The following is a 24,021-nucleotide window of genomic DNA, read 5'->3' as shown; positions in this document are numbered from 1 at the left end:
TGTTTTTAAAATGTATCCGTTCTGTGGTAGAGTCTATAGCCCTGATATTCTTCTTAGACAAAGAACCCCACTTTTTAGTTGGTCACACACATCCCAGCATTTATTTATTCTTATTTTAATTTTTTTTCACATCCCAGCATTTAGTTTTGAGCATGTGATTGATTGATTGATTGATTGATTTGGCCAATGAGATGTAAACAGAAATGTTAGGTAGGACCTGTGGGAAATCTTCTTAAAAGATTTCCCTTCCTTCCTGTTCCTGAAATGGCTGGAGGTCTAGCAACCATATTGAATTCTGGAAGACCCTGACAATGGGAAGTCTCATGCTGAAGATGGCAGAGCAGAAGATAGGACCCAAGGTTCCTAATGACATAGTAGTAAGGCTACCCTATCAGCTTGACCTCCTAGACTTCTTTAATGAGAGCGATATAACTTCTATCATTCTTATTCTGAAAATATATTGAAGTCTTTAAAAAATATATTAACCTACACTAATCCTGATACAATCACATTTGCTTTCTTTTCACATTTGCTTTTAATATTATTATGATTTTTCTCTTCTCCCGCCCCTTTGTTTGTATTGTTAAAGTGCATTTCCAACTCTTTCAATACATCTAAGAACCACACCTAACAGGTTCCAGGACTGCTTCTTGGGGAGTTAGTCAAACTTCTATTAATGCGCTCAGAGACCCAGGAACAATGATATGTGGGCTCCTTTGGAGGCGTTTGGAAGACAAAATCTTGCATGTTCTGGTTTGGTCTGAGTCACTATAAAGACTGAAGGGTAGAAGTCTAGAAGAAAGGCAGGTGGCCCACTGTACTCCATGGTTTCCAAGCTCCTTATCCAGCAAGCCCCCTGAGACACAGGCCTAATGCATCCTTCTACTGAAATGTCGAGTCTGCATTTATTAGAGTAACTATTGCACAAATATATGGACTGAATATTGATTTTGGGATCACATACTGTAATCTGTCTAACATATCTACTGGGCCAAATAACTCCATCAATTTTTTATACCGTTTTGAAGCCAAATTTGCTGCTTGGATTCTTAAAGGCATCTTGTATCCCAGTAAATATTTGACACCTGTTCTGTGCTGATCTCAGCCTATCAATAATAACCACAGTTGTGGCTGGACAAGCTCCTGTAGTTCCTGTGATTGCAAAACACCCCCAGCAAGAACCATAAGGAAACTGTGTGTGTTTGTGGTGGGGTGGGGCCGGGGGAACTTTATTACTTACAGACACTGAAAATCATGTGGCATCGCTGGGGTCAATGGCAAAGTCGCAAGTATATGCAGAGAGAGAGTGTGCAAGCGTATGCAAGTGTGCGTGCAGACCTGGGGTTCTGCTTTCATTGCTGGCGAGCTTCTTGTGGCCTCACTCTTTATTGGGGAATTTAAAATATAAGAACGAGGGGATCCCTGGGTGGCTCAGAGGTTTGGCGCCTGCTTTTGGCCCAGGGCCTGATCCTGGAGTCCCGGGATCGAGTCTCACATCGGGCTCTCGGCATGGAGCCTGCTTCTCCCTCCTCCTGTGTCTCTGCCTCTCTCTCTCTATCATAAATAAATATAAATAAATAAATAAATAAATAAATAAATAAATAAATAATAAAATATAAGAACGAGAATTTAAAGCATGGGAGCATGGGGAGAGAAAAAACCAGCTACCATAAGGGTCAGGTATGGCAATCAACCAAGATGGGGGTGGAGGGCAGTGCCTAGCTCTTTTTCCAGTCTTGTGACTTGTGCAGGCAGTTACTTGAGCTAGCCATCTTTGCAGTGGAGGCCTTTCTCAAAGTGAATGCCTCAGCATTGAAAGCGTAAGTCAGGCAATTGCATAACAAAAAGAAAAGCCAGCTACCACTTAGCATACACAACAACCAAAAAGATGAGTGAAATCACAATCTTCTGGTAGGAAAAAAAGTGCAACTCTTTGGTAATCAAAGACCTACAAATTAAATCACAATGTTTTGCTTATCTTCTTTTCAAAGATGAGAAGGAATGATAGTATCCATTAGGCAAAAAAAAATTCTCATAAAGTGTTGGTAGGAGTATACTGCATTTTCAAGGGGCCTAGTTGGTAATATGTATAAAAGGTTTTGAAGCAGGAGATCTAGGTTCTTGTCTCATGGACTTGAAAAATGAATCTCTCAGACAAAGGCAAGTGAAATTAAATCAAGTTTTATTAAGTGAGGTGGAGAAAGCTCTCAGGAGTGAGAGGGATTCCGACAGGTTTGCTAACATGGGCCTCCAGTCTTTTATTTAGAACTGATCAGGGAGCTGTGGCCTTACTATTCTTGTGATGTTTTGGTTCAGTAAGGACTGGTGAGAACATCTTTAATGGCTTCCTTTGGGGTCTGGTTATTCTTTGTTGGTCACAGGCGACTGTCATTAAAAAAATAAAAAAATAAAAAATCCTCCCCACCCACACCCAGGGCAGAGTGGTCTGGTTTGTCCCCTTATCTCTGGTTTCCTCACATCTCAGCATTTTTGGGATTTCCATGAGCCTGATCCCATAGTCCCCTATCTATCTCTCCCTATCTAGCCTTACCTGTCCCTTAGTTAAATGACCATATTTTTTTACTTTGTAATTCCACTTTTTGGAACCTCTCCTGTAGGAGTATTGGACTAATGCGCCAAATGTGGTACAAGAGTGTTCACTGTAGCACTGTTTACAGTGGTAAAAATATGCAAAACCTTTAATATCCATTAACATCGATTATTATAAATAAATTATAGTATAACCATATCAGGAAATAGATGCAAGTAATTTAAAAGATGTGTATATATGTGGGGGGAAAGCAAGTTACAGAAAGTAAGACTAGTACTACCCTTTAAAAAAATATATATATGGGGCCCCTGGGTGGCTCAGCTATTGAGCGTCTGCCTTTGGCTCAGGGAGTGACCCCAGGGTCCTGGGATCGAATCCCATATAGGCTCCCTCTGCCTATGTCTCTGCCTCTCTGTGTGTCTCTCATGAATAAATAAATAAAATCTTTAATAAATCTTTAATTTATTAAAGATTATAAATTTATTATATACATATATATATATATGTGTGTGTGTTTACAGATAAATGCATCTTCTCACTCCCTTCAATGCAAAGGGGACTCAGAATCCCGCTCTTAGCTTTTCTGTGCCCCTTGTTCACTCTGCCTCAGGGGATTGGAGTGACTTATTTTGATTGGCAATCTGGAAAGAATGAACTATTAATACTTGGCTTGACTCTGTCCCTTTGCTTCTTGGAATTGAGCTGCCTGCTGGGAATACTGGTTCTCTTCTCCTCCATGCTATCTTTTCTGCCTGAAACTGGGATGGAAGCCCTAATACGGAGATTCAGTTAGTTCCTAAATTTGGCACTCACACTGATCCACATCCTCTGACCCATCTTTATCATTAATAAAAGTAATTTGTCTTGTTTATCAATTTATTCATTACTCTGGACAAGGAAGAAGGCTGCATTTATTGGGTCCTTCAGGCACCCAGTTATATATGCATTGAAAAGGGCATGAAAGAGTAGCTTCCAAACCCTTCATGGTACTTCTCTGTAGATACTGAACTTGCTGTTTCCCAAACTCTAGGCTTCTGTATATTTTAAAGATTATACATATATATATATGTATATATATATATATGTGAGAGACAAAGATATATATAATTTTGTATCATTTTTACTTTCTCTTGAAGAGAAATCAATATTGATATTTCCATTTTGAATAAAAAGAGAAATAACAATGATGTTCTTACTCTCTATATAAAATAAATAAGGCTTCCTTAAATTATACTATTTATGGGTATGAAAGATATTATGAAATGGTGTTGTGCCCAAGATTGCGAATCTGAGAAACCACCAAGGAGCCCACACCGATGCAAACACACGAGGATTTATTTACAAGCTCGAGCTTGTGTCCAAGTATACCTAACACAGCAGAGCTGGGACTTGGACCCCGAGGCTAAGAGGCGTAGCAGCTTTATAGGGGCCAGGGGCCAATGGGATTCTTTCATACGCAGAAAGTTGCACAGTCATGTCGGTCCACACGCAGGTGGCCAATTGAATAACATTTTACTCTATAGTATCCATTTGAGCTGGCCTATTACTTTGGTCAGGATTGGCGCGCAGTTTTGGGGGGCTCAAGGCGGAATTATATTGTTACCGGTAAGGGTGTGCCCAGCGGCTTGACTAGGGTGGGGCAGCGCCTTAAGCAATAAGCAGGTCATGTGGGGGTCATACAGGAGGTGGTGGGTGCAGCACAAAATGGAGTTAGTCCTGCTCTGCTTGTCCAGGGGTAGGGGATTTTTGTTAAATTTCCTGGGTCCCACAATGGGTTTTGTCATTCACTCTCAGTGGCCTCTGGTCTTGCAGTCCCTGATAATAAAAGAAGGACTTTGTCACTTACTAGCTGTGACCTTGAATGAGACATTTCCCTTCTTTGGTTTTTTACTTGTTAAACGAGTTTCTGGTAGGCCCTTTCTAAGATTGTATACACTTAGGTTTAGTTTACCCTTGAGGAATATCAGCAGTCGACAAACTTTTAAAGTTGTCTCTAAATGTCTGATCTTCCCTTTTCTGGGGAAGATCGCTTTCCTTTCCTTTCTCCAGCCCACTGGCCCATAGCTAATAGAACAACACTTGACCATCCGACTCAGGGCAATCCAGTCAGTGTTTGTCTCCATGAATAACTTAGAATGGGTATTTAGAAAGAGAAGGTAGGTTTTTGTGAGCCACTAGAACCAAGAATAAATACATTTAGAAGCTGTGGAAAAGAGGAGAGAAAAACAGTCTATAGAGATAGAGAAGAATGAAGCAGGTTAAGAAAGATAATTAGAGAAGATGAAATTTAAACAAACAAAAAACAGTGGCTTTCTGCCTTCTAGGTCCCTTCTAGAGGCTCAGCTGCATTCCCATTTTTGGTTTCAATGAGACATCCTGTGCCTTTATAATAAATTGTCCTTTTTAGCTTAATCTAGATGAAGCTGGTTTATTTCACTTTCAACCAAAAGTCTGTTCTACAATGCACATCCCTGCCAACAGAATGGACCTGTCCCACAGCCCCTCTGCCCTCTCATTACACATCTATACGAAGAAAGTAACTGAATGCTCCTATGTTTCTGATGTAAGCTCAGCCGTAGAAACCCATCTCCCTGCCCTACAAGCATCCCCAGGCTAGATCTAGCACTGCCTATTCCAGCTATTGCTCCCAAACATGTGCATCACCCAACTTATGTTCCAGAACTGGCTTGCCAGACATCTGACAGGGCTTGAAGCTAGCTGTCCACTGTGAAAGATGTGAAAGGAAGACTGATACTTCTCTTGGACTGATCCCTTGCTCTTGGAAAATTGGCTGTAGGACCGAGGAAGACAAAGAGGAAAGTGATCTGGAAAGTTACTGCAGTTGAGAAGAAATGTATATTTCATCTGGATAATAAATGCTGTTAGCCATAGAGAATGGAATAAACCTAAGGACATGAGAGTTAATTCTTTCTTGAAAGGCTGATTTGTATCAATAATTTAGTGAGACCAGTCTTTCAAAGGTTTAAGCCAGATGATTTTGAAACTGAGATTAACACATGAATGGCTACCTTGATCCTTGGCTGTCTCAGAGTCATTATTGATTAACAATTTATTTTTCTTAAAATGAAATCTGTTCCACAGATACTAAATTCATATGTCTACTTCTCAGCTAATATGTAACAACCTTGAAGACAATTAGACTGCTTTCAATGCAGTATTCAACTAGATGGTCTAAGCAAGTATTTGAATTGTCTTTTAGGTTCCCTCTTCCATATATGCATTCCAATCTGTAATTGGATTAAAAAAAGTCTTTTGGGTGAGATGGAGCTCCCAATAAATGATTTTGGGTAAGTAATTGAAAACAAATTTTTCTTACTTCTGTCTTTCTCATGTGAATGTCTCTTCTGTTTTCATCATTCATCTATATAGATAGAGCCACAATTTACCATTGAATACCAAAACTGAGTATGTATTCAGATGGAGGATTGTGGTTATTATGGAGGAAGTCACATAAAGTTCATAAAAGCCTTATAAAATTCCTCTTTGGGATACACCTAGACCAGATTTTATAAGGCTCAGGTACTGAGTTTCTCATTGCACATAACTGCCATTTTTTGTTTCTGGTAGTGAAAATCTGGATTAGCCTAAACATCCATTAATAAAGGAATAGGCAAATTCATTATGATCTGGCCATTATATGAAATTTGTATAGGAATTAAAAGGAGTGATTTAGAGTTAAACTGGAGAAATCTCCATGTTATTGTAGATACTTAAAAAAAGCTTTGGATGATGGGCGTGGTATTATCTTTTTTTTTTTTTTTTTTTTTGAAAAAGAAAACAATTACACTTAGGTGAACGTGATCACATGTATCACATAAGTTTGATTTTCTACATTTTACCTAACTGGTTATGATAGTAGAGTTGCTATAGACCACTTTTAGGCACAACTTCAAAGGGAAAAGAGCACCATGCTCAATGACTAGTAGTCTCCTTCCTAACTATGAATGTTTGTATGTGTCTGTGTGCATGCACACGAGTGCACGCACATAGGAAAAACACACTTGAACATGTTGACATCGGATACCTGAGTGAGGGAGAACTGTAAGATTATTTGATTTATAAAGAAGAACATGTGCTTTTATAGTAAAGATTCAGTGTCAAGTAAAATTTTTTTTTTTTTAATTTTTATTTATTTATGATAGGCACACAGTGAGAGAGAGAGAAGCAGAGACATAGGCAGAGGGAGAAGCAGGCTCCATGCACCGGGAGCCCGACGTGGGATTCAATCCCGGGTCTCCAGGATCGCGCCCCGGGCCAAAGGCAGGCGCCAAACCGCTGCGCCAAGTAAAATTAAATCAAGTTAGGCTAGTGAAAACCACCCTTAAAAATGGGAGCTGTTTAATTAAGTCTCCTGGATGTTTATGCCTCAGTTGTCAATTTCTTTAGCTCTGCTCTAAGACTAGCTGCTGGCTGAGTGGTTGAATTGTTCATGTTCTTTGTGGATTGATGACTCCTCAGTCACAGGATTATTGCATAACCTAACAAACTGCTGGGCTGTATGTTTTTCACTGCCTAATCTCCCTTATTTCTTTGTGCAGACTAGACTCCATGTTATGGAGTAAATCTAGCAGTCTCTGTCTCACAGGAACTTAAGCTCAGGGGATCCCTGGGTGGCTCAGTGGTTTAGCGCCTGCCTTTGGCCTGATCCCGGGGTCCCGGGATTGAGTCTCATGTCAGCCTGATCCTGGGGTCCTGGGATTGAGTCTCATGTCGGGCTTCCTTCATGGAGCCTGCTTCTCCCTCTGCCTGTGTCTCTGCCTCTCTCTGTGTCTCTCTCATGAATAAATAAATAAAATCTTAAAAAAAAAAAAAAAGGAACTTAAGCTCAAAGATAAACTCATAGACTTTTTTTGAGGCAAAAGACTTAAGATGTCGTGTTGCCCTCCCCCCCCCCCCCCCCCCGCGGCATTTCCCCATGGAACAACCCCATGAGAAAATGGGAACCAATAAACACTTCACCTACTGGTACTGACAATGAGGTTATGGTGTATGTATACCACTTTTAGGCACAATTTCAAAGGGAGAAGAAAGAGCATGTTGCTCATTTACTAGAGCCCCCTGCTTTGTTATAACAGAAGGATCTGTCTGTGTGTGTACGTACGTCTGCATAAAATCAGAAGGGGTACCTTAGGTTGTAAATATATGTCCTGCTAGCCAGCAGCCAAGCTAATTTCTGAAAGAAATTATGTGATCTGCTTCTTCTACAAGGAGAGGAAATACATATAAAAGTGATGAAACAGGTCAAAAATTGGCCAGCTTGCCATTTTTTAGGTAAGCTATTGAGGCTTTCAAATCCTAAAGAAGAAGCTTACCTGTAGTTTTTTGTGTTTGTTTTAGCATACCTCTTGTTTTGGAAGTTTTAAAATCTAGATTAAAGGGCAGACCTAGTGGCTCAGTGGTTTAGCGCCGCCTTCAGCCCAGGGTGTGATCCTGGAGACCAGGGATCGAGTCCCATGTCAGGCTCCCAGTATGGAGCCTGCTTCTCTCTCTCTCTCTGTATCTCTAGTAAATAAATAAAAAATCTTTAAAAAAATAAAATATAGATTAAAAAATAAAGATTTTATTTATTTACTCATGAGAGACAGAGAGAGAGGCAGAGACATAGGCAGAAGAAGAAGCAGTCTCCATGTAAGGAGCCTGATGTGGGACTCAATCCAAAGACCCCAGGATCATGACCTGAGCCAAAGGCAGATGCTTAACTACTGAGCCACCCAGGTGCCCCTAAAATCTAGATTTAACATTAGAATTGCTTTAGTGTTTGGTCAACTACATTTGTGCTTTAGGATTGAGTTTTGAATTTATAAAACCTACAAAAGAGTAATAGGACATCTTGTGACTTAGAATCTTACTTTAGGCTAAAAGCCAAGGGGAAAGACTGACATGCATCGAGGAGCCTCATCCTTTAAAATTAGGTGAATTGTAATTCTTCAAAGGAATGAATCCTGCACTCTCTCTCTGTATATAAGGCCCATATCAAGCAGCCTGGTGCTTAAGAGGGATACATTTGGTTTGTTCCTGATTAGCTGTAGGACACTAGGCAAGTTTGTGGACTTTGGTGTTTTGCCTACCTGCCAAAAGAAGTATTTGGAGGTGATTCCTTTTTCTCTCTCAAGCTGTTGCACTTAGGCTCACAAGGAATTTATTCATTGGAAGATGCAAAGTGACTTCTAAGCCTTTTGGTCTCTGGCTTTCAGATACTGATCATTAACATGGTACAGCTGTAAACAGACTGGTTGCTTGACCACTTAGAGACCTGATTATTATTCATGATAGAAGTAGGTAGTGTTATGAAACTGACCTGACTGCTTTTCCTTGAGAGGTGAACAAAAATATGGAGTAAAAATATTTGTATTTTAAACAAAAAGTTTATGTTGACTTATAATCTGTCACTTGAATTTTAATCAGTAGGACAAGTGTCCTGAATGTAATAGCTAAATTTCTGAAAAAAAAGTGAGGAGATGGGGGTACCTGGGTGGCTCAGTCACTTGAGCGTCCAACTCTTGATTGCAGCTCAGATCATGATCTCAGGGTTGTGAGATCAAGCCTCACGTTGGACTCACTGTGGGCATAGAGCCTGCTTAAGATTCTCTGTCTCACTCTCCCTTTATCTTCCCCTGACCCCATCCCATCCCACACCACCCTACACCCTACCCCTTGCACAAATGCATATTCTCTCCAAAATAAATAATCTTAAAAAGGGGGGGGGGAATAGTGTGAGGAGATGGAAGAAAAGGATTATTAAGAATAATAATTCTGGGGATCCCTGGGTGGCTCAGCGGTTTGGCGCCTGCCCTTGGCCTATGGCACAGCCCTGGAGTCCCGGGATCGAGTCCCGGGATCGAGTCCCACGTCGGGCTCCCAGCATGGAGCCTGCTTCTCCCTCTGCCTGAGTCTCTGCCTTTCTCTCTCTTACTCTATCATGAATAAATAAATAAATAAATCTAAAAAAAAAAAGACTAATAATTCTTTACTGAGCACTGTGGTGTGCCTGACATCATGCTAAAACTTTTTGAGATTCTCTTGCTGTATCAGCCCCACAAATCTATAAGGTTGTACTATAATTATTTCCATTTGATAGATGATGAAACTGAGGCTGAACAACTGAGAGACACAATGGTTTGCCCAAGGGTCCCCAGCTAATGAGTGACAGAACGATACTGGTTTGTTTCTTTCTTCTTCAGTTTTTTTTTTTCAAGTTTTTATTTAAATTCCAGTTAGTTAATGTATAGTGTAATATTAGTTTCTCTTTCTTTCTATAAGTAGACTCACCATACATCCCTGTATGCCTGAGATAGTCCCAGCTTACATCTTGTATCCTGATTATTTCCATCTCAAAAATGGATTCAACAACAAATTATATGGTCACTCTATCTCAAGAATTTTCTGTCTTGGTACTATTGACATTTTGGGCTGGAAAACTCTTTGTTGTGGGGAGCTGTCTTGTGTATTATGGGGTGTTAAGCAGCATCCTTGGCCTCTATCCATCAGATGCCAGTAGCACTTCCATCCAAGTAACAAAACCCCCCAAAATATCTCCAGATGTTACCAAATGTCCCCTGAGAAGCAAAATTGCTCCCAGTTGAGAAGTGCTCATAAAATGTAATTACAGAAGGAAAAAATAATCTGTTACAGAACATATGCTGTGAACTGAACCTACCTCGTAGAGTGGCTAGCATATACGCTGCTCAATGAAAGTGTATTTCCTGGGGGCATTATTTGACTGCCCAAGTATAGAGAGGACCAAAGGCTAAGCAAGTAATGATTAAGATGACTGGAGGGGTCTAGCGATAAAAATTGGTTTGTTGTAATTCTTACTACAGAAAACTGATAGAGTGTACTGGGAAGTGACCAAGAAGCCTCCTGGCTGCCCATTCTGGTCAAATTGTAGAGTCTGAGTCTTAATTCTGTTGGGTGTTTTGCCTTAGTGCTGAACACAGAAGCCAGTGGAAGTAGCCAGAAAATGACACTGTAAGTTTCGTATCATAAACTTCTTCAGTGACAACAGCTAATGATAATCAGTGTTCTATTTCCTCCTACTCTTATACTTAGAAATGACCACCATTTCTTTCATACCACCATTTTCCATTTATTAGCAATAACAGAATAAATACCAATAGCACCAATTAAAAATGAATCCACATGATGTGTTTTATCCTTACAGCTGTAATAACTAGTAACTAACATGGACTGGAAAGCACTTTGCAAATGTAAAAAGTGCTGTACAGATACATTATAATTATCATCATTAATAAATTAGCCCGATTCTCCTAGTATTCAAAAGGCACGTAAGGTCAGATACATGGGTTCAATGGGGCAAAATGATCACAACCTACAATGTAGCAATGGTTCACATGTGTTGGCAACAAGTTTTACCCCATGCAATCCTGCAGAGCTGAAGTTACACACCCTTCAAAATATGGGAGAATGAAGCTAAAAGTAGACAAAACAGGCTTTTGTTTTGAGATTTAATGTTTTTGTTTTAATAACAGACTCCTACCTCTCTTATGATAACTTTGAAAAGATAATATAGTTAAACTTGTACATTTTAACAAAATTAAAATTTCTTATTTAAGGTGACAGTAAATTTTATTCTTCTCTATGAGCTGATATTCCAGATGTCATTAGAGTTTCAAAGCATTCTGCGACTTCAGCGAGGTCAGATTGGTAAATTTTGTGCTTGCATACTCTCAGGTTGTAACTACGGTATTCATTCCAGAATTGTTACTAGAAAAAAACAGCTTTATTCATTCCCTTGCCAGCAGGAGTCTTGGCAAGAGACAGCTCTTGGCTGACCATAAATAAAATTCCTTGAATCACCAGTGTCTTGATTTAAGAAAGAAATTTTACTGTGCCTTTTATACACAAAAGCTGATTAAACAATGGTTAAAAAAACATTACTCCACTTTTTCACAGGTGTACAAAAGGAAATATAATGGAATTACATTCAACAATAAAGCTTAAAGTTCACTCTAGGTAATAGTTGCATTAACATTCACATACACAAGCACAGAGTAAGTATATTTCAGGAGTCTTATAATAGCATACAGCATACATATGGGAGATTGATTTCAGGTAACGTCATAGGTGTTAGCAAGATTAGCAATTCAGAGTGTTCTAAAAAAGGAAAACTAAACCAAAGAGAAGGTGTGGGCTAGCACACCAAGACAAATCACAGAATTCGAGGATTGAAAAGCCGGCTCACTGTGTGTATGAGAAAACAATTATTTTTCTTCAATTTCGGGGTCTTGAAATAGTTAGCTAGAGAAGGCTGTGTATTCAAAGTGCACATAATTGTTTCTTAGAAAAGAGAGAGAGAGAGAGAAAGATCCTTTCACTTAGTCATTAATACATGCAAGAGGCAGCCCCAGAGTGACCTGAAAGAGTAAAGCTGTGATTGGCAGGTGGCCAGTATAATACAGATGTTTCAGGCAATTCTCTTAAAGCACTTCTGTAGCAGCATGATCATTTAAATGGCTGTAGACTGGATTCTCTTTTGAGGAGAGTTGAGGGGGAACTGTAGTCATCATATTTCTCTTTAAAGATTTATAGTTATAGATTTTCTCTTTTTTAAATAAATCTATCAAACAACAAACAGCATAAAATGAGGTGTTGGGGTTTTCTTTCACGTTTGCTTTTGCATATGTGTTGGAAAAGGATCTGGCCTTTTCATAAACATTGTGTGCAAAAGAATTTTTAATAAAGTGAGTACAAGGACATACACAGCAAACACATCAGATCTGCTTCTGTTGCCCCGGTTGGCCTCATTCAACACTGAGCCTTTGGCCTGTGTGATGAAGGTTTTAGGAATAATGACACCACAGCCAACAGACTTGAGGCCTCCTAAAGCCTTATCAGTGGGGGTAGTTTTGTCTGTGGGAAGGTGGCTACCGCCTCTTAAGTTGTAAGATTTAAAAAGTCTGGTCCCTTTTAGTTTCGTGTTCCCCCTGGATTGGCAACTCCCACTGTTTCTTTGCCTTTCTTTGAACCAGCCCTCCTTGTACCAGCTAGTCTCACCTGGCCCATCCCAGCCGATGTCTGGCACTCACACGCCCCCAGTGACCACACAAACCCAGTGGCCACAGACACCCAAGCTGCTCAATCTCAAAATCTTTGAGCCTGCCCTGCAAGTGTCATCAAGACAGCATCCCCGGAGCACAGGGCAGAGAGTCCAACCTCTCACTGGCGGGACTGGAAAGCCTCTCATTTGCGGCGGAGGAGAAAGGAAACTTGGGTCTGCTTTTTAGGTTCTGAAAACAAGCCAGAGTGGAGAGAAAGAGTTAACACCAGACTTAGTAAAGCTTTTAAGACAAAAACCTGTTCAATGTGATCTACACAGACATGGGGAACTTTCTGCAGATTTCTGAGGTCTAGAAGAGAGGGCTCATGGAGAGAGGAGAAAGGTGTGGGGAGTTGCTACATGGGAGAGATTTGCCATTATTACAAAAACTGGCTAAGTGGCTTGTTTCCATGAGAGGACCTCACTGGTCACTGTTGTCAGTCGTGCTGTTCCCTTTCTCTTTTTTTTCCTGGGTCTTGTTACCCTTCTTCTTTTTCTTCTTTTTCTTGGTCTCTTCCTTTTTGCCGAAGGTTATGAAGTCACTTTTGTCAATTTGGCTGTTAGTGGGCTCCTGCCGGATGGAGATGATTGCGGGAGATCCCGGGATAATGAATTTGTCTGGCAACTCACCGGGACCAGATTGTTTGGGGTTGCCTGGTCCGTATTTAAAGGTCCAGCTGTTGCTGTTGACACCAGCACCGACTGGAGGGGACACCTCTCCTGCCTCTGGTTCTGAAAGACAGAATATCACAAGTCAATAAGAGTCAACACAAGCCTTACAGGCCACACTAGTGACTGGACTACAGGGGAAGCTGTACTGATAAGCCTGGCTCCCAAGGACTCAGGGGTTATTTCTTCAAGCCTGAGGCCAAGGTCAGTGTTTGGAAACAATCAGGAGGGCAGATTTTCTCACCAGAAGGTCGGTAAATCTAATTTTCTAGTGACATATTTTTGGTTCCTTGTGAAGAGTTTCCTAAAGAATACAGTTGTGATTACTTATTCTAATGGGAAATGTACTGGATTAAAGCAGAAGTAGCAATAAGAGAACTAGGAATTTATTTCACAAGGATCTGAAAGACCTGTACTATAAACTCGAAGATATTTATGGAAGGAATTGAAGAAATGACAAATAAATGGGAAGATATTCTGTGCTCCTGGAGTGGAAGAATTAATATTGTTATGGAATCCATGCAATCCTTATCAAAATTCCCATGGCATTTTTCATAGAAATAGAACAATCTTAAAATTTGTACAGAACCACAAAGACCCTAAAGAGCTAAAGCAATCTTGAGAAAAAAGAACAAAGCTGGAGGCATCGTGCTTCCTGATTTAAAGCTATATTACAAAGCTATAGTAATCCAACAGGATAGTAGTGGCATAAAAACAGACACTTAGATCCATGAAACAGAACAGAAAACCCAGGAGTAAACCCACACATATATATGGTCTATTAATTTACAACAAATGAGGCAAGAATATACAGTGGGGTGGGGGAACAGTTTCTTCAGTAAATGGTGTTGGGAAAACTGGACAGCTACATGCAAAAGAATGAAACCTGACCCCTGTCTTACACTACACACAAAAATAAACTCAAAACGGACTAAAGACTTGAATGTAAGACCTGAAAGCATGAAATTCCTAAAAGAAAACATAGGCAATACCTCCCTGATATCGGTCTTCTTGAATCTGACACCAAAAGCAAAAGTGAAAAAAGCAAAAATTAGCTTTTTAAACTAAGAAGCTGCTGCCCAACAAACTAAATCATCAACAAAATGAAAAGGCGATCTATTGCATGGGAGGAAATATTTGTAAATCATATAGCTGATAAATGGTCAATACCCCAAATACATAAAGAACTCTTACAACTCAACAGCAAAAATACATACAATCTGATTAAAAAATAGGCGGAAGATCTGAATAGACTTTTTTCCAAAGAAGACATACACATGGCCAACAAGTACATGAAAAGACACCTATCACTAATCATCAGGGAAATGAAAATCAAAACCACAATGAGATACCATTTCCCACTTGTCAGAATGGCTATCATCAAAAAGACAAGAAATAACAAGTGTTAGTGAGGACATGGAGAAAAGGAACCCTTGTGGATTGTCAGTAGGAATGTACACTGGTACAGCCACTATGGAAAACAGTATGGAGGTTCCTCAAAAAAATAAAAATAGAAATACTGTAAATCCAGTAATCATACTTCTGGGTATTGATCCAAAGAAAATAAAGACACTAGCTTGGGGCCCCTGGGTGCTGCAGTTGAGCCTCCTACTCTGGGCTTCAGCTTTGGTCATGATCTCAGGGTGGTAAGACTGAGCCCCATGTTGGGTTCTGCGATCGGCGCAGATTTGGTTGGCTTAAGACTCTCTCTCTTTCCAACCCCGTACCCCTCCCCTGGTTCTCTCTCTCTCTCTCTCTCAAATAAATAAATCTTTTTTACAAAAAAGAAAAAGAAAAAAAACCACTAGCTTGAAAAGGTATGTGCATCCCTATGTTCACTGCAATGTTATTTACATTGCCAAGATACAGAAACAAACTAGGTGTCCATAGATGAATGAATGGATAAAAGAAATGTGGTATATATTGTAAAAATGAGTAAAAAAAAAACAAACAAAACCCTCATTTAAAATAGAGTCAGGGTGCCTGGGTGGCTCAGTCAATTAAGCATCTGCCTTCTGCTCAGGTCATGATCCCAGAGTCCTGGGATCAAGTCTCACATCAGGGTCCCTACTCCCAAGGAGTCTGGTTCTTCCTCTGCCCTTTCCCCCCCACTCATGATCTCTCTCACTCTCACTCTCACTCTTTCTCTCCCTGTCAAATAAATAAATAAAATCTTTAAAAACATAAATTAAAAAATAAATAAAATACAATGGAGTCAGGAGGGGCATCTGGCTGGTTCAGTCCTTGGAGCATGAGACTCCATCTCCAGGTAGTAAGTTCAGCCCCAGGTTGCAAGTAGGGCTTCCTTTAAAAAAAAAAATGGAGAGGCAGCCCCCGTGGCTCAGTGGTTTAGCGCTGCCTACAGCCTAGGATGCAATCCTGGAGACCTGGGATCGAGTCCCACGTCAGGCTCCCTGCATGGAGCCTGCTTCTCCCTCTGCCTGTGTCTCTGCCTCTCTCTCTCCTCTCTGTGTATTCTCATGAATAAATAAATAAATAAAATCTTTTAAAAATAAAAAATAAAAATAAAAAAAAAATGGAGTCAGGAGCTCTAAAGAGGGGAGCTCTCTCACGTATACCACTCCTAGCAGACTGCACTACCAGCCGAAAGAAGGAAGATAATTCTTATCTTGACAAAGATAGATACTTTTCATTATGCATTTCATCTCCTGCTTTTAAGAAAAAAAAAGGATGACCTCTCCCTGCCCTGGCATACTAACCATTACCTGAAACCAAAGGGAAACCACCACAGTCTCAGACTCTTTATTCTTTGCTAAAGAACTTTTTTTTTTAGGGGGGGCAGAGGACGGGTGCACAGGGAAGAGGAGAGAGAGAGAGGAAAAAACCAAAAGACCTGAGGCTCTAAGAGCTAAACAGGGCATTCCCTGCAGCAATTAGTGCTGTAACTTTTTTAGCCTTTCCACAATGAAAGACGCCCTGGGCATTTGTTCTTCTAATCACAACTGAAATACTTGAATCTCATTTGATGTCAGGTACTACACTACTGTTTCTCAAGCCAGTTCTAAGGGCCTCTGGGATCTCAAGTTTTCTGTCATAATTTTTCAAATGGAGGTTTCAATAACACTGGTAACATAAAAGGCAGCTGAAGAAGTAGATTTTGTATTACCTGGACAACGCCCCCCCCCCCCCAACCCCCAAACTAAGAACTGCCAAGGGATTTCAGAACTCTTGTCTGCAATTATACTCAAAATGCTTTGTCTTCAGGTAATGGAGGAAAAAAAAAAAAAACCAAAAACCTAATTTAGAGGTACATGATGCAGTTTCAGATATTAAAAGAAGGAAAAGAAGAATATGCTAATTAATAGCATGTGAATTAAAGAACACTCTGGGTACACATTTTGACAACTACTCTGTCCAAAACAAAAGATAAATTAGTTGATTCAATTATTTGATCCCAAGTCTATCACAATCATCCTGAGGAGTGGTGGGATGAAGTAGAGAAGAGATGGAAAGATGTGTGGGTGTAGGGGATATTGCCCAGGATAGGAGTATGGGATTCTGTTGTAAATACAGGTCTATTTGAGAAAAGCACTGGGAGCCAACCTTACACTCCTCCCTCAGGGTGCTCAGAGTCTAGTTGGGACAGACACTTAAGTGATTATAAGGCCCCAGGTTAATGGATAAATGCAATGACCAAGGTACATGTGAAATGTTTTGGGGATTTCAGAGGATAAAATTATTAATTATACTTGAGAAAGTCAAAGGAGATTCCAGAGAAAAGATGAAATTTGCAGTGAGACTGGAGAAAATTATTATGCATCCAAAGGGGTTTTTGTTTTCTTTTCTTTTTTTTTTTTTATTTATTTATGATAGTCACACAGAGGGCGAGAGAGAGAGGCAGAGACGTAGGCAGAGGGAGAAGCAGGCTCCATGCACCGGGAGCCCGACGTGGGATTCGATCCTGGGTCTCCAGGATTGCGCCCTGGGCCAAAGGCAGGCGCCAAACCGCTGCGCCACCCAGGGATCCCCCAAAGGGGTTTTTGATGCAAGACTTTCCCAAGAGTCCAGCTGGAAGACAATGACTTCTAGAAGAGTAGAGGTCAGAGCTAGAGAGGAAGAGTAATGGTCTATCTGGGCAAAGTAATCCCAGTGGCCATGACATCGAAACCCTTTGACATCAGAGTAGTGTCCTTGTATCGGACACTGCTCCTTCGGTGGCATCGTGAAAAAAAAAAGTTCTGCCAGAAAAACTTTATGTTTGATTGCATTTTGGGATTTTTCTACATCTGCTCTTTCCATCTCCTGATCTATCACTGCCCTATCTCTTTGAATCTGGCATCCTTAAGCACTACTTTTGTAATACTGCTCATGTCAAACCCACTCATCATATAATAGCCAAAGCCAGTGGTCACAATTCAGTCTGTGCTGCCGGGAACCCCTTGGGAGCATTTGTCAGTCCCTTCTGGAGACACTGGTTTTTATCAGTTCCCTGTCAAACCATTCTCCTGACGTTCTCTTTTGGCCTTAGACCACCTTCTCTTCTTTTTCTTCAACTCCTGTGGGGATTTCAGCCAGGTCCATGGGTATGCATACTGTCCACATGTACTGCTGAGACCCAGATTTCTATGTGGAGACCCCCCATCCTTCTGTGCTCCAGTCTCACGTCTCCTAATACCTACCTATCCTGTATCTTCTCTTGAAAGTCTCATGGGGCATCTCAAGCTGAAGGAACTCCTGATTCCTCTTGTCTAGTTCTTTCTAAATCTCTCCAGTCTCAATAAATGGCACTCTACTCACTTTAATGCTCAAGCTGGAAACTTCAGAGCCAGTGTCCATTTTTTTTTTCTATTTTCTGTTCCCCATTTATCATCCATCAAGACCTGTCATTCCTGCCTCCTAAATATACCTTGACTTGGTCCTCTTCTCTCCATTTGAATTGTCACTACCTTTTTCTCAGGGCACCATTATCCAGAATATAAATTCCAACAATTGCCTTGTGCTGCCTGTTTTGACACTGGCTTCTCTCTAGCCCTCCACCCAGGAGCCAGAGTTCTCTTTATTCCTACTCTTTCCCTCCATTTATTTTTTTTCTTTTTCTCCTTAAAAAACAACAACAAAACAAAACAAAACAAATCCCCTGAAGTATAGCATACATACAGTAAAATCCTACAAAAATAGAAGCCAGATTACATCACTCCCCTGTTTAAAATTATTCAGAGGCTTTCTACTGCCTTAACAAAAAATAAAATTTTTTTTAAAAAAGTCAAACTCCTTAACATGGTATAGAACGCCCTTAAATAAATCTATTTTTTATTCTCCAATCGCATCTACAAGTCTCCCTCTTACCACATAGGCCTTCTTTCAGTTTTTCAATACCCCTTGTGATTGTTTTTGCTTCAAGAACTGTATACACACAGTTTCCTTTTGTCTAGAATGATCTCCCCTCCATTCTTAGCATGACTCCTCATTCTTCAAGTCTGTGCTGAAATGTCACCCCCTGGCAGAGGTATTCTATGACCCTTCTACCCAAGCACAACCCTTTTACCTCCATCTGTCACTGTAACATCCACAGAGGCAGAAAATATATGTTTTATTCACCACTAATTGTTGATGTCTAGTGTGATTCCTGGCCCGTAACAGGTGTTTAACTAAATACTTGCTAGGTGGCTGAATGAAAAAACAGGTATGAGAAGTGGCAGCCACCCTAGCAGATCCAACAGCTCTCTGCTTACTGCACTCTGCTGTCCCTGAAGACAGTGAAGTAATGCGTGTGAAGTGCTAAGCCTGATAGCCAGCGCGATGGAAGAGCCCAATAAACTGAATCACGTACGGGCAATATATATATATATATATATATCGGGGCTGGAAGGCAGGTTAGAATAATGTAAATTTAGTTACCAGAATGCAGTAGGGAAAGGAAGCTTTCTTCTTTCCACCAAATCCCTTTTCCTACAGCATGCTTCCCCCAGTGAAGCTTACTCTATAGCTCTTTGGACATAGGGCCATCTCGATGCTTTTTCTCTGAGACTAAAACTCATTTCTTTGAGCCATCTGAGATAAATCTGCAATTGAGCTCAGCCAGAACCTGCCTGTTTACCTTTAAAATACAAGCCCTGACCCTGAGAGATGAAGACAAAAGCAAGACTGGTATTGAAAAGCCTGGGATTTGGCATCTAGGAGAACTGGGCTTCTGTACCAATCCATGGTCCTTCAGTGGCCCTCACATAGGCCAGGATGAAAATTTTTTCCAACCACAGCCAGGACTCTGCATGGGGCCTTGGAACTGTCATCTGGAGATGCAGAACTCAGAGATATCTTTATCTTACAGAATTAAAGGACATTAATGGCTCTGGGACCCCCTCACAGCAGGACTGCTAAGAGTTAATGAGATTTTTTACATGTCACTAAGCTTCTCGGCCTTTGCTGGGAGTCCTGGTTGGTCTGACTCAGCCTTAGACTCCAAGAAGCAGAGATCCACTCTGGTGCATCTTCCTCTGATCCAGCTTCTGGAATCCCTCACAGACCACTGTGTCTAACCTGTTCTGGCTGATGTGTAAGCAACTGTCTCTGAGGGCTCATTCAGGTGAAATAATAGCTTCACGATCTGGCAAACAACATTTACTGACCTCCTAATCTTGAGTCCCTTTTGGCCAAGAGCACTAAAGACCCTTGGCTGGCTTTGCCTGTGAAATGCTGGGACTTTGAGGGCAGAATCAAGGAGATGCTCCCCCTTAAAGAAGATGAGAAAGGAAGAGACACCAGGGCCAGGACCAGCACACAGTCAGTTAAGGGAATGTTTCCTCTTTTGGTGCTGCTTCCCTTCCTCCTCTTGTGACTTGCCACAAGTCTCTCTCCTCTGGTCCCAGGGGACCTAGCTCCCTGGCAAGGATGAGACTGACAAGCAGTCAAGACTCTGCCAGACTCCAGAAAGAGGATTTCAGGTACACATCAAGTAGGTGGGGGTCTGAATTCTTAGGCAGAGCCTTCCCTGACATTCAGATTTCAACCCAATGGAATTTATAAAAGCTTTAATAGAATATAATCATAACTACAGTAAATGGCTTTTTTTTTTTTTTTGTATTGGCTGATTTCTCCACCATAGGTAGGAATACATTTAAAAATCAGAACAATATACATATTTTTAAAAATGTGTACAGATCTGCAACTTAAAAAATTGCCCTCTGGAGGTAGCTGGCCACTTCACTTAATACTATAAACTATTTTTAAAGATTTTATTTATTTATTAGAGAGAGAGAGAAAGAGCAGGATAGTGGGATCAGAGGGAGAAGCAGACTCCCCACTGAGCAGGGGGCCCTACACAGGGCTCTATCCCAGGACCCTGAGATCACAACCCAAGCTGAAGGCAGGTGCTCAACCCAGTGAGCCACCCAGGTGCCCCTATAAACTACTTTAGACACCTCCCTTTGGCACTGCCCATGGTCTTTTTGGCAACATTCCCTACATCCCTCTTTTCAGCTAAAGGAACACTGGCCAGAGTTTGGCCTCAGGGATTCGGAGGAGCTGGCTGGAGGCTTTGCCAATGCAGATGCTGGGGAAGGTCCTGAAAATTGTGAAGCAAATGCCAGACTTTGTAAACTCATCCCCAACTCATTCTCAACTGCTGTCGACAATCAACTAACACCAGCAGAGCAGTTTTCTGATTTACACTGATTTCCTCCAAAAGAACAACACCAAGTCATTTTGACCAAGGACAATGTTTTCAGGAACGCTCTTGGAGGGCACAGGCTGGAGAATGTGGGAGGGTGGTTAAATTATCTTTTCCTCTGTTCATCTTGCTTTGTTCTTCTGAACTTGAGAGCCTGCTCTGACTTTAGGACTTAATAGTACACAGGCCTGCTCAATTTACGTAAATATTTCTGAACTATGGTTTTCTCATCCATAAAATGAAGATGATCACCTTCCACAGGATTATGGATGTATTTTAGATTTACTGGGATCTTCCTATGTGTGTGGCACTGGGCTAAGCAGATCTGCATGCAATATAATTTTTGCTCCTCACAAGAACCACATGAAGTAAATATTGCCAATATCCATGTCTGTTTTATGGATATGTCTGTTTTATAAATGAAGAGACTAAGGACCAAGGGTCTTGAGGTTACTAATTGTAGAACCCGGGACCTGATGGAATCTGGACAGTCTCACTCCACCACATCCTGAGCTGTGTATAAAGGCCCTTGGAAAATTCTGAAGCATTATACAAATGTAGCAATTATTTTGATTACATTTGCCTTGCCACCATTTGGGAGACAGAGATGCAGGCAGGAACTTCTAAGCTAGAAACAGAAAGGAAAAAAAAAAAAGAAGAATCAGAAAGGAGTGGAGGCTGGGGGAGGGGCACGAAGCGGGAGTGACAAGCTCAGGAAAATCACAGCCCGGTTCTGCAGGTTTCTGCCCTCCCCTTCTCTCCCCATTCATCCCTTTGTTGCCATCTTTGGGATTTTGGTCCTGAGGTTAATAAAGAGCTCCCAGAAAACCCATCATTTTGATTAAAGCCCAGGCTATCTTGCCAGACAGCACTCTGGAGCATGCCTCCCGCCCACCCCGCTAGGTCAGTGCAGCCAGCAAAGGCTATTAAATGATTACAGCCATTTCCGGCCCAGCCAGCCAGCTCCCCTGGATTGCTCATTCTCTGGCGGGCTGCTGCTGCTGCCTCTGGATGCCCAGGGAAAAGACAGAGCACGGGTGGTTCTGCAGATTCTGGGTTTGCAGGTGAACATCCAGGCTTTCTGTGCAGGGACACCCTGCTTCTCCCCACTGCAGCCAGCCGCTGCAGCCTCAAGCAGCTCTGATTTTGTTTGCACCCTTTTGGCTTTTATGCAACCATTTCATGCATCTGTCTGTCTCTCAGTTGTGTGTATGTGTGTGTGTGTAGCAGAATTTGGCAGATTGTACAGTCATACATGCTCAGCCTGACCAAAAGGCAAAAACCATCCGCCATCAAACCTGCTGCAAGACCAGGCTGAACAACATCCCTAGCTCCCCCTCCCCATCCTCCACTTGCCGCGCCACTAGAACAAGCTCCACCTTCTCTTGCTCACTCAGCCTTTATGAATTGGGCAATGTTAATCTGAGTAATTACAGCCCACAAATCACAGGAGAACCATAGTCTGCAACCCAAATCCTGTCCAGGATCAGAGAGAGGAGGAGAAAGCTCAAACCACCTGGGTTAGCATTTCCATCATTTATTTCCCACTGCTTCTTAGATCTTCAAATGACGGTGGAAAGAATTTTCCATGGAAACAAGACCATGTAAAAATATACTGCTTGTTCTCTGTAAGGTATTAGGCTCTACAATCAGAATAGGTTTAAATATGGCAACATCATATAAATTATGTGATGTTTAGCAAATCATTTAACATCTTAGTTTTCATATGCAAAGGAGATAATATCTTTATATGTTTATATCTATATTTATATATAAATTATAATTATAAATTAAAGTATATATAAGTTAAGTTATATATATTTATAGATATATAAAATATGTAAAAGGGTTTCCATTTTATAGGTAAGGAAGCTGAGGGCTTAAATTACAGCAAGGTGATTTGCCCTGAATCACACAGGGATTTGGTAATAGAGCTGAAAAATTCTTCTCATGTGGACTCCCCAGCTCAGTAATAGATTTGTTATTATTATTTTACTCCTGTGAAGCCTTGGGGATGAGGGAGGAGGCAGAGTTGAGCTCATTCACAGACCTAGCATTCTGACCCCTAGAGTAGCTGGGAGGAGACAGGGTTAGTGTGATGGGAGGCGGGCTCATGTGAATCCACTCCTCAGAGGCTGCCACTCCCCGGGGTTCTGCCTCCTTTGCTGGGGGGAGGTGATGTGGTGGGGAGGAGGCTGCATGATCTGGAAGGAGATTTTGTGGATGTTTGTTGCCTCAGGCCACAGCTGGGCTAATTTTCAGTAATCTTGGAGCGGAAGAGATAAATACAGTGGCATATTTTTAAAGCCACAGCTCTTGCTTTGTGCCCAAAATAACTCTACCATTTCTAGGTTAAGAGTATAAAGATATCATGTGCTGTGAACCCAGATTCAAAAATTGGAATAAAAAAATCATATTTCTTTCCTTGACCCCATAACCCAGCAGGGCTCAAACTATGAGGTTTTCTGTACCTTATTCCTGGTTGCTAAAGTCTCCCGCAGTCCAGAGGGCAATTTCCCTTTATAGCCTTCTTCTTACAATGCCCCCAGCCTCAGCCAACTGTTATAGCCTAGGGGTAGCAGAATGCTTAAAATGAAAGTTTGGGGGACACACAGATTTAAGTTGGAATCTCAGCTTCATCACTCACATGTGTAACGTTGGGCAAGTCAGTAGGCCTCTCAGCCTGCATTCTTTCATATGTAAAATAGAGATGATAATATTCCCCTTAAAGGACTGTGAGCATTAAGAAGACACAATGCTCGTAAATCACAAGGAACAATGGCCGGCCTGCAGAAATCAGAGGATGGGTATCATTATGGTGCAGCATTCCTCTGAGGAACTTGACTTCCGGTGCCACCCCCCCCCCCCCAATCCATTTATTCTTGAATGCAGTATTTCCAAGAATTCTCTTTTCCAGGGGCCCTCCTCCCATCTGCCCCTGCCCCTCCTAGGGATCATTAAAGAAGTCTAGCTGTGAAGTTTTCCAGCTTAGAACTGGTTGCTAGGTAAGGAACCATTCTCCAGAGCCCTCTGAGCGAGGCAGGTGGGAAGGAGGCAGTCTGGACTTGGTGGACCACACACCAGATGAGGGAGGCA

The 24,021-nt window shown here is 41.3% G+C and overlaps 1 protein-coding gene across 1 annotated transcript in view; it reads right to left on the bottom strand.

Annotated features, from left to right (window-relative positions):
* Positions 1 to 10,686: 10,686 nt before the first annotated feature.
* LOC121496920 (protocadherin alpha-13-like) overlaps positions 10,687 to 24,021 on the bottom strand; it is a 109,744-nt gene continuing 96,409 nt past the window's right edge. Inside the window, 2 exon segments of the mRNA XM_041765814.1 lie at positions 10,687 to 12,819; positions 13,260 to 13,361. Coding sequence (XP_041621748.1) covers positions 12,773 to 12,819; positions 13,260 to 13,361 — 149 coding nt within the window. The 3' untranslated portion in view covers positions 10,687 to 12,772.

The sequence above is a fragment of the Vulpes lagopus genome, chromosome 8, assembly GCF_018345385.1.
Source record: "Vulpes lagopus strain Blue_001 chromosome 8, ASM1834538v1, whole genome shotgun sequence".
NCBI lineage: Eukaryota > Metazoa > Chordata > Mammalia > Carnivora > Canidae > Vulpes > Vulpes lagopus.
This window is presented reverse-complemented; position numbering and strand designations above follow the sequence as displayed.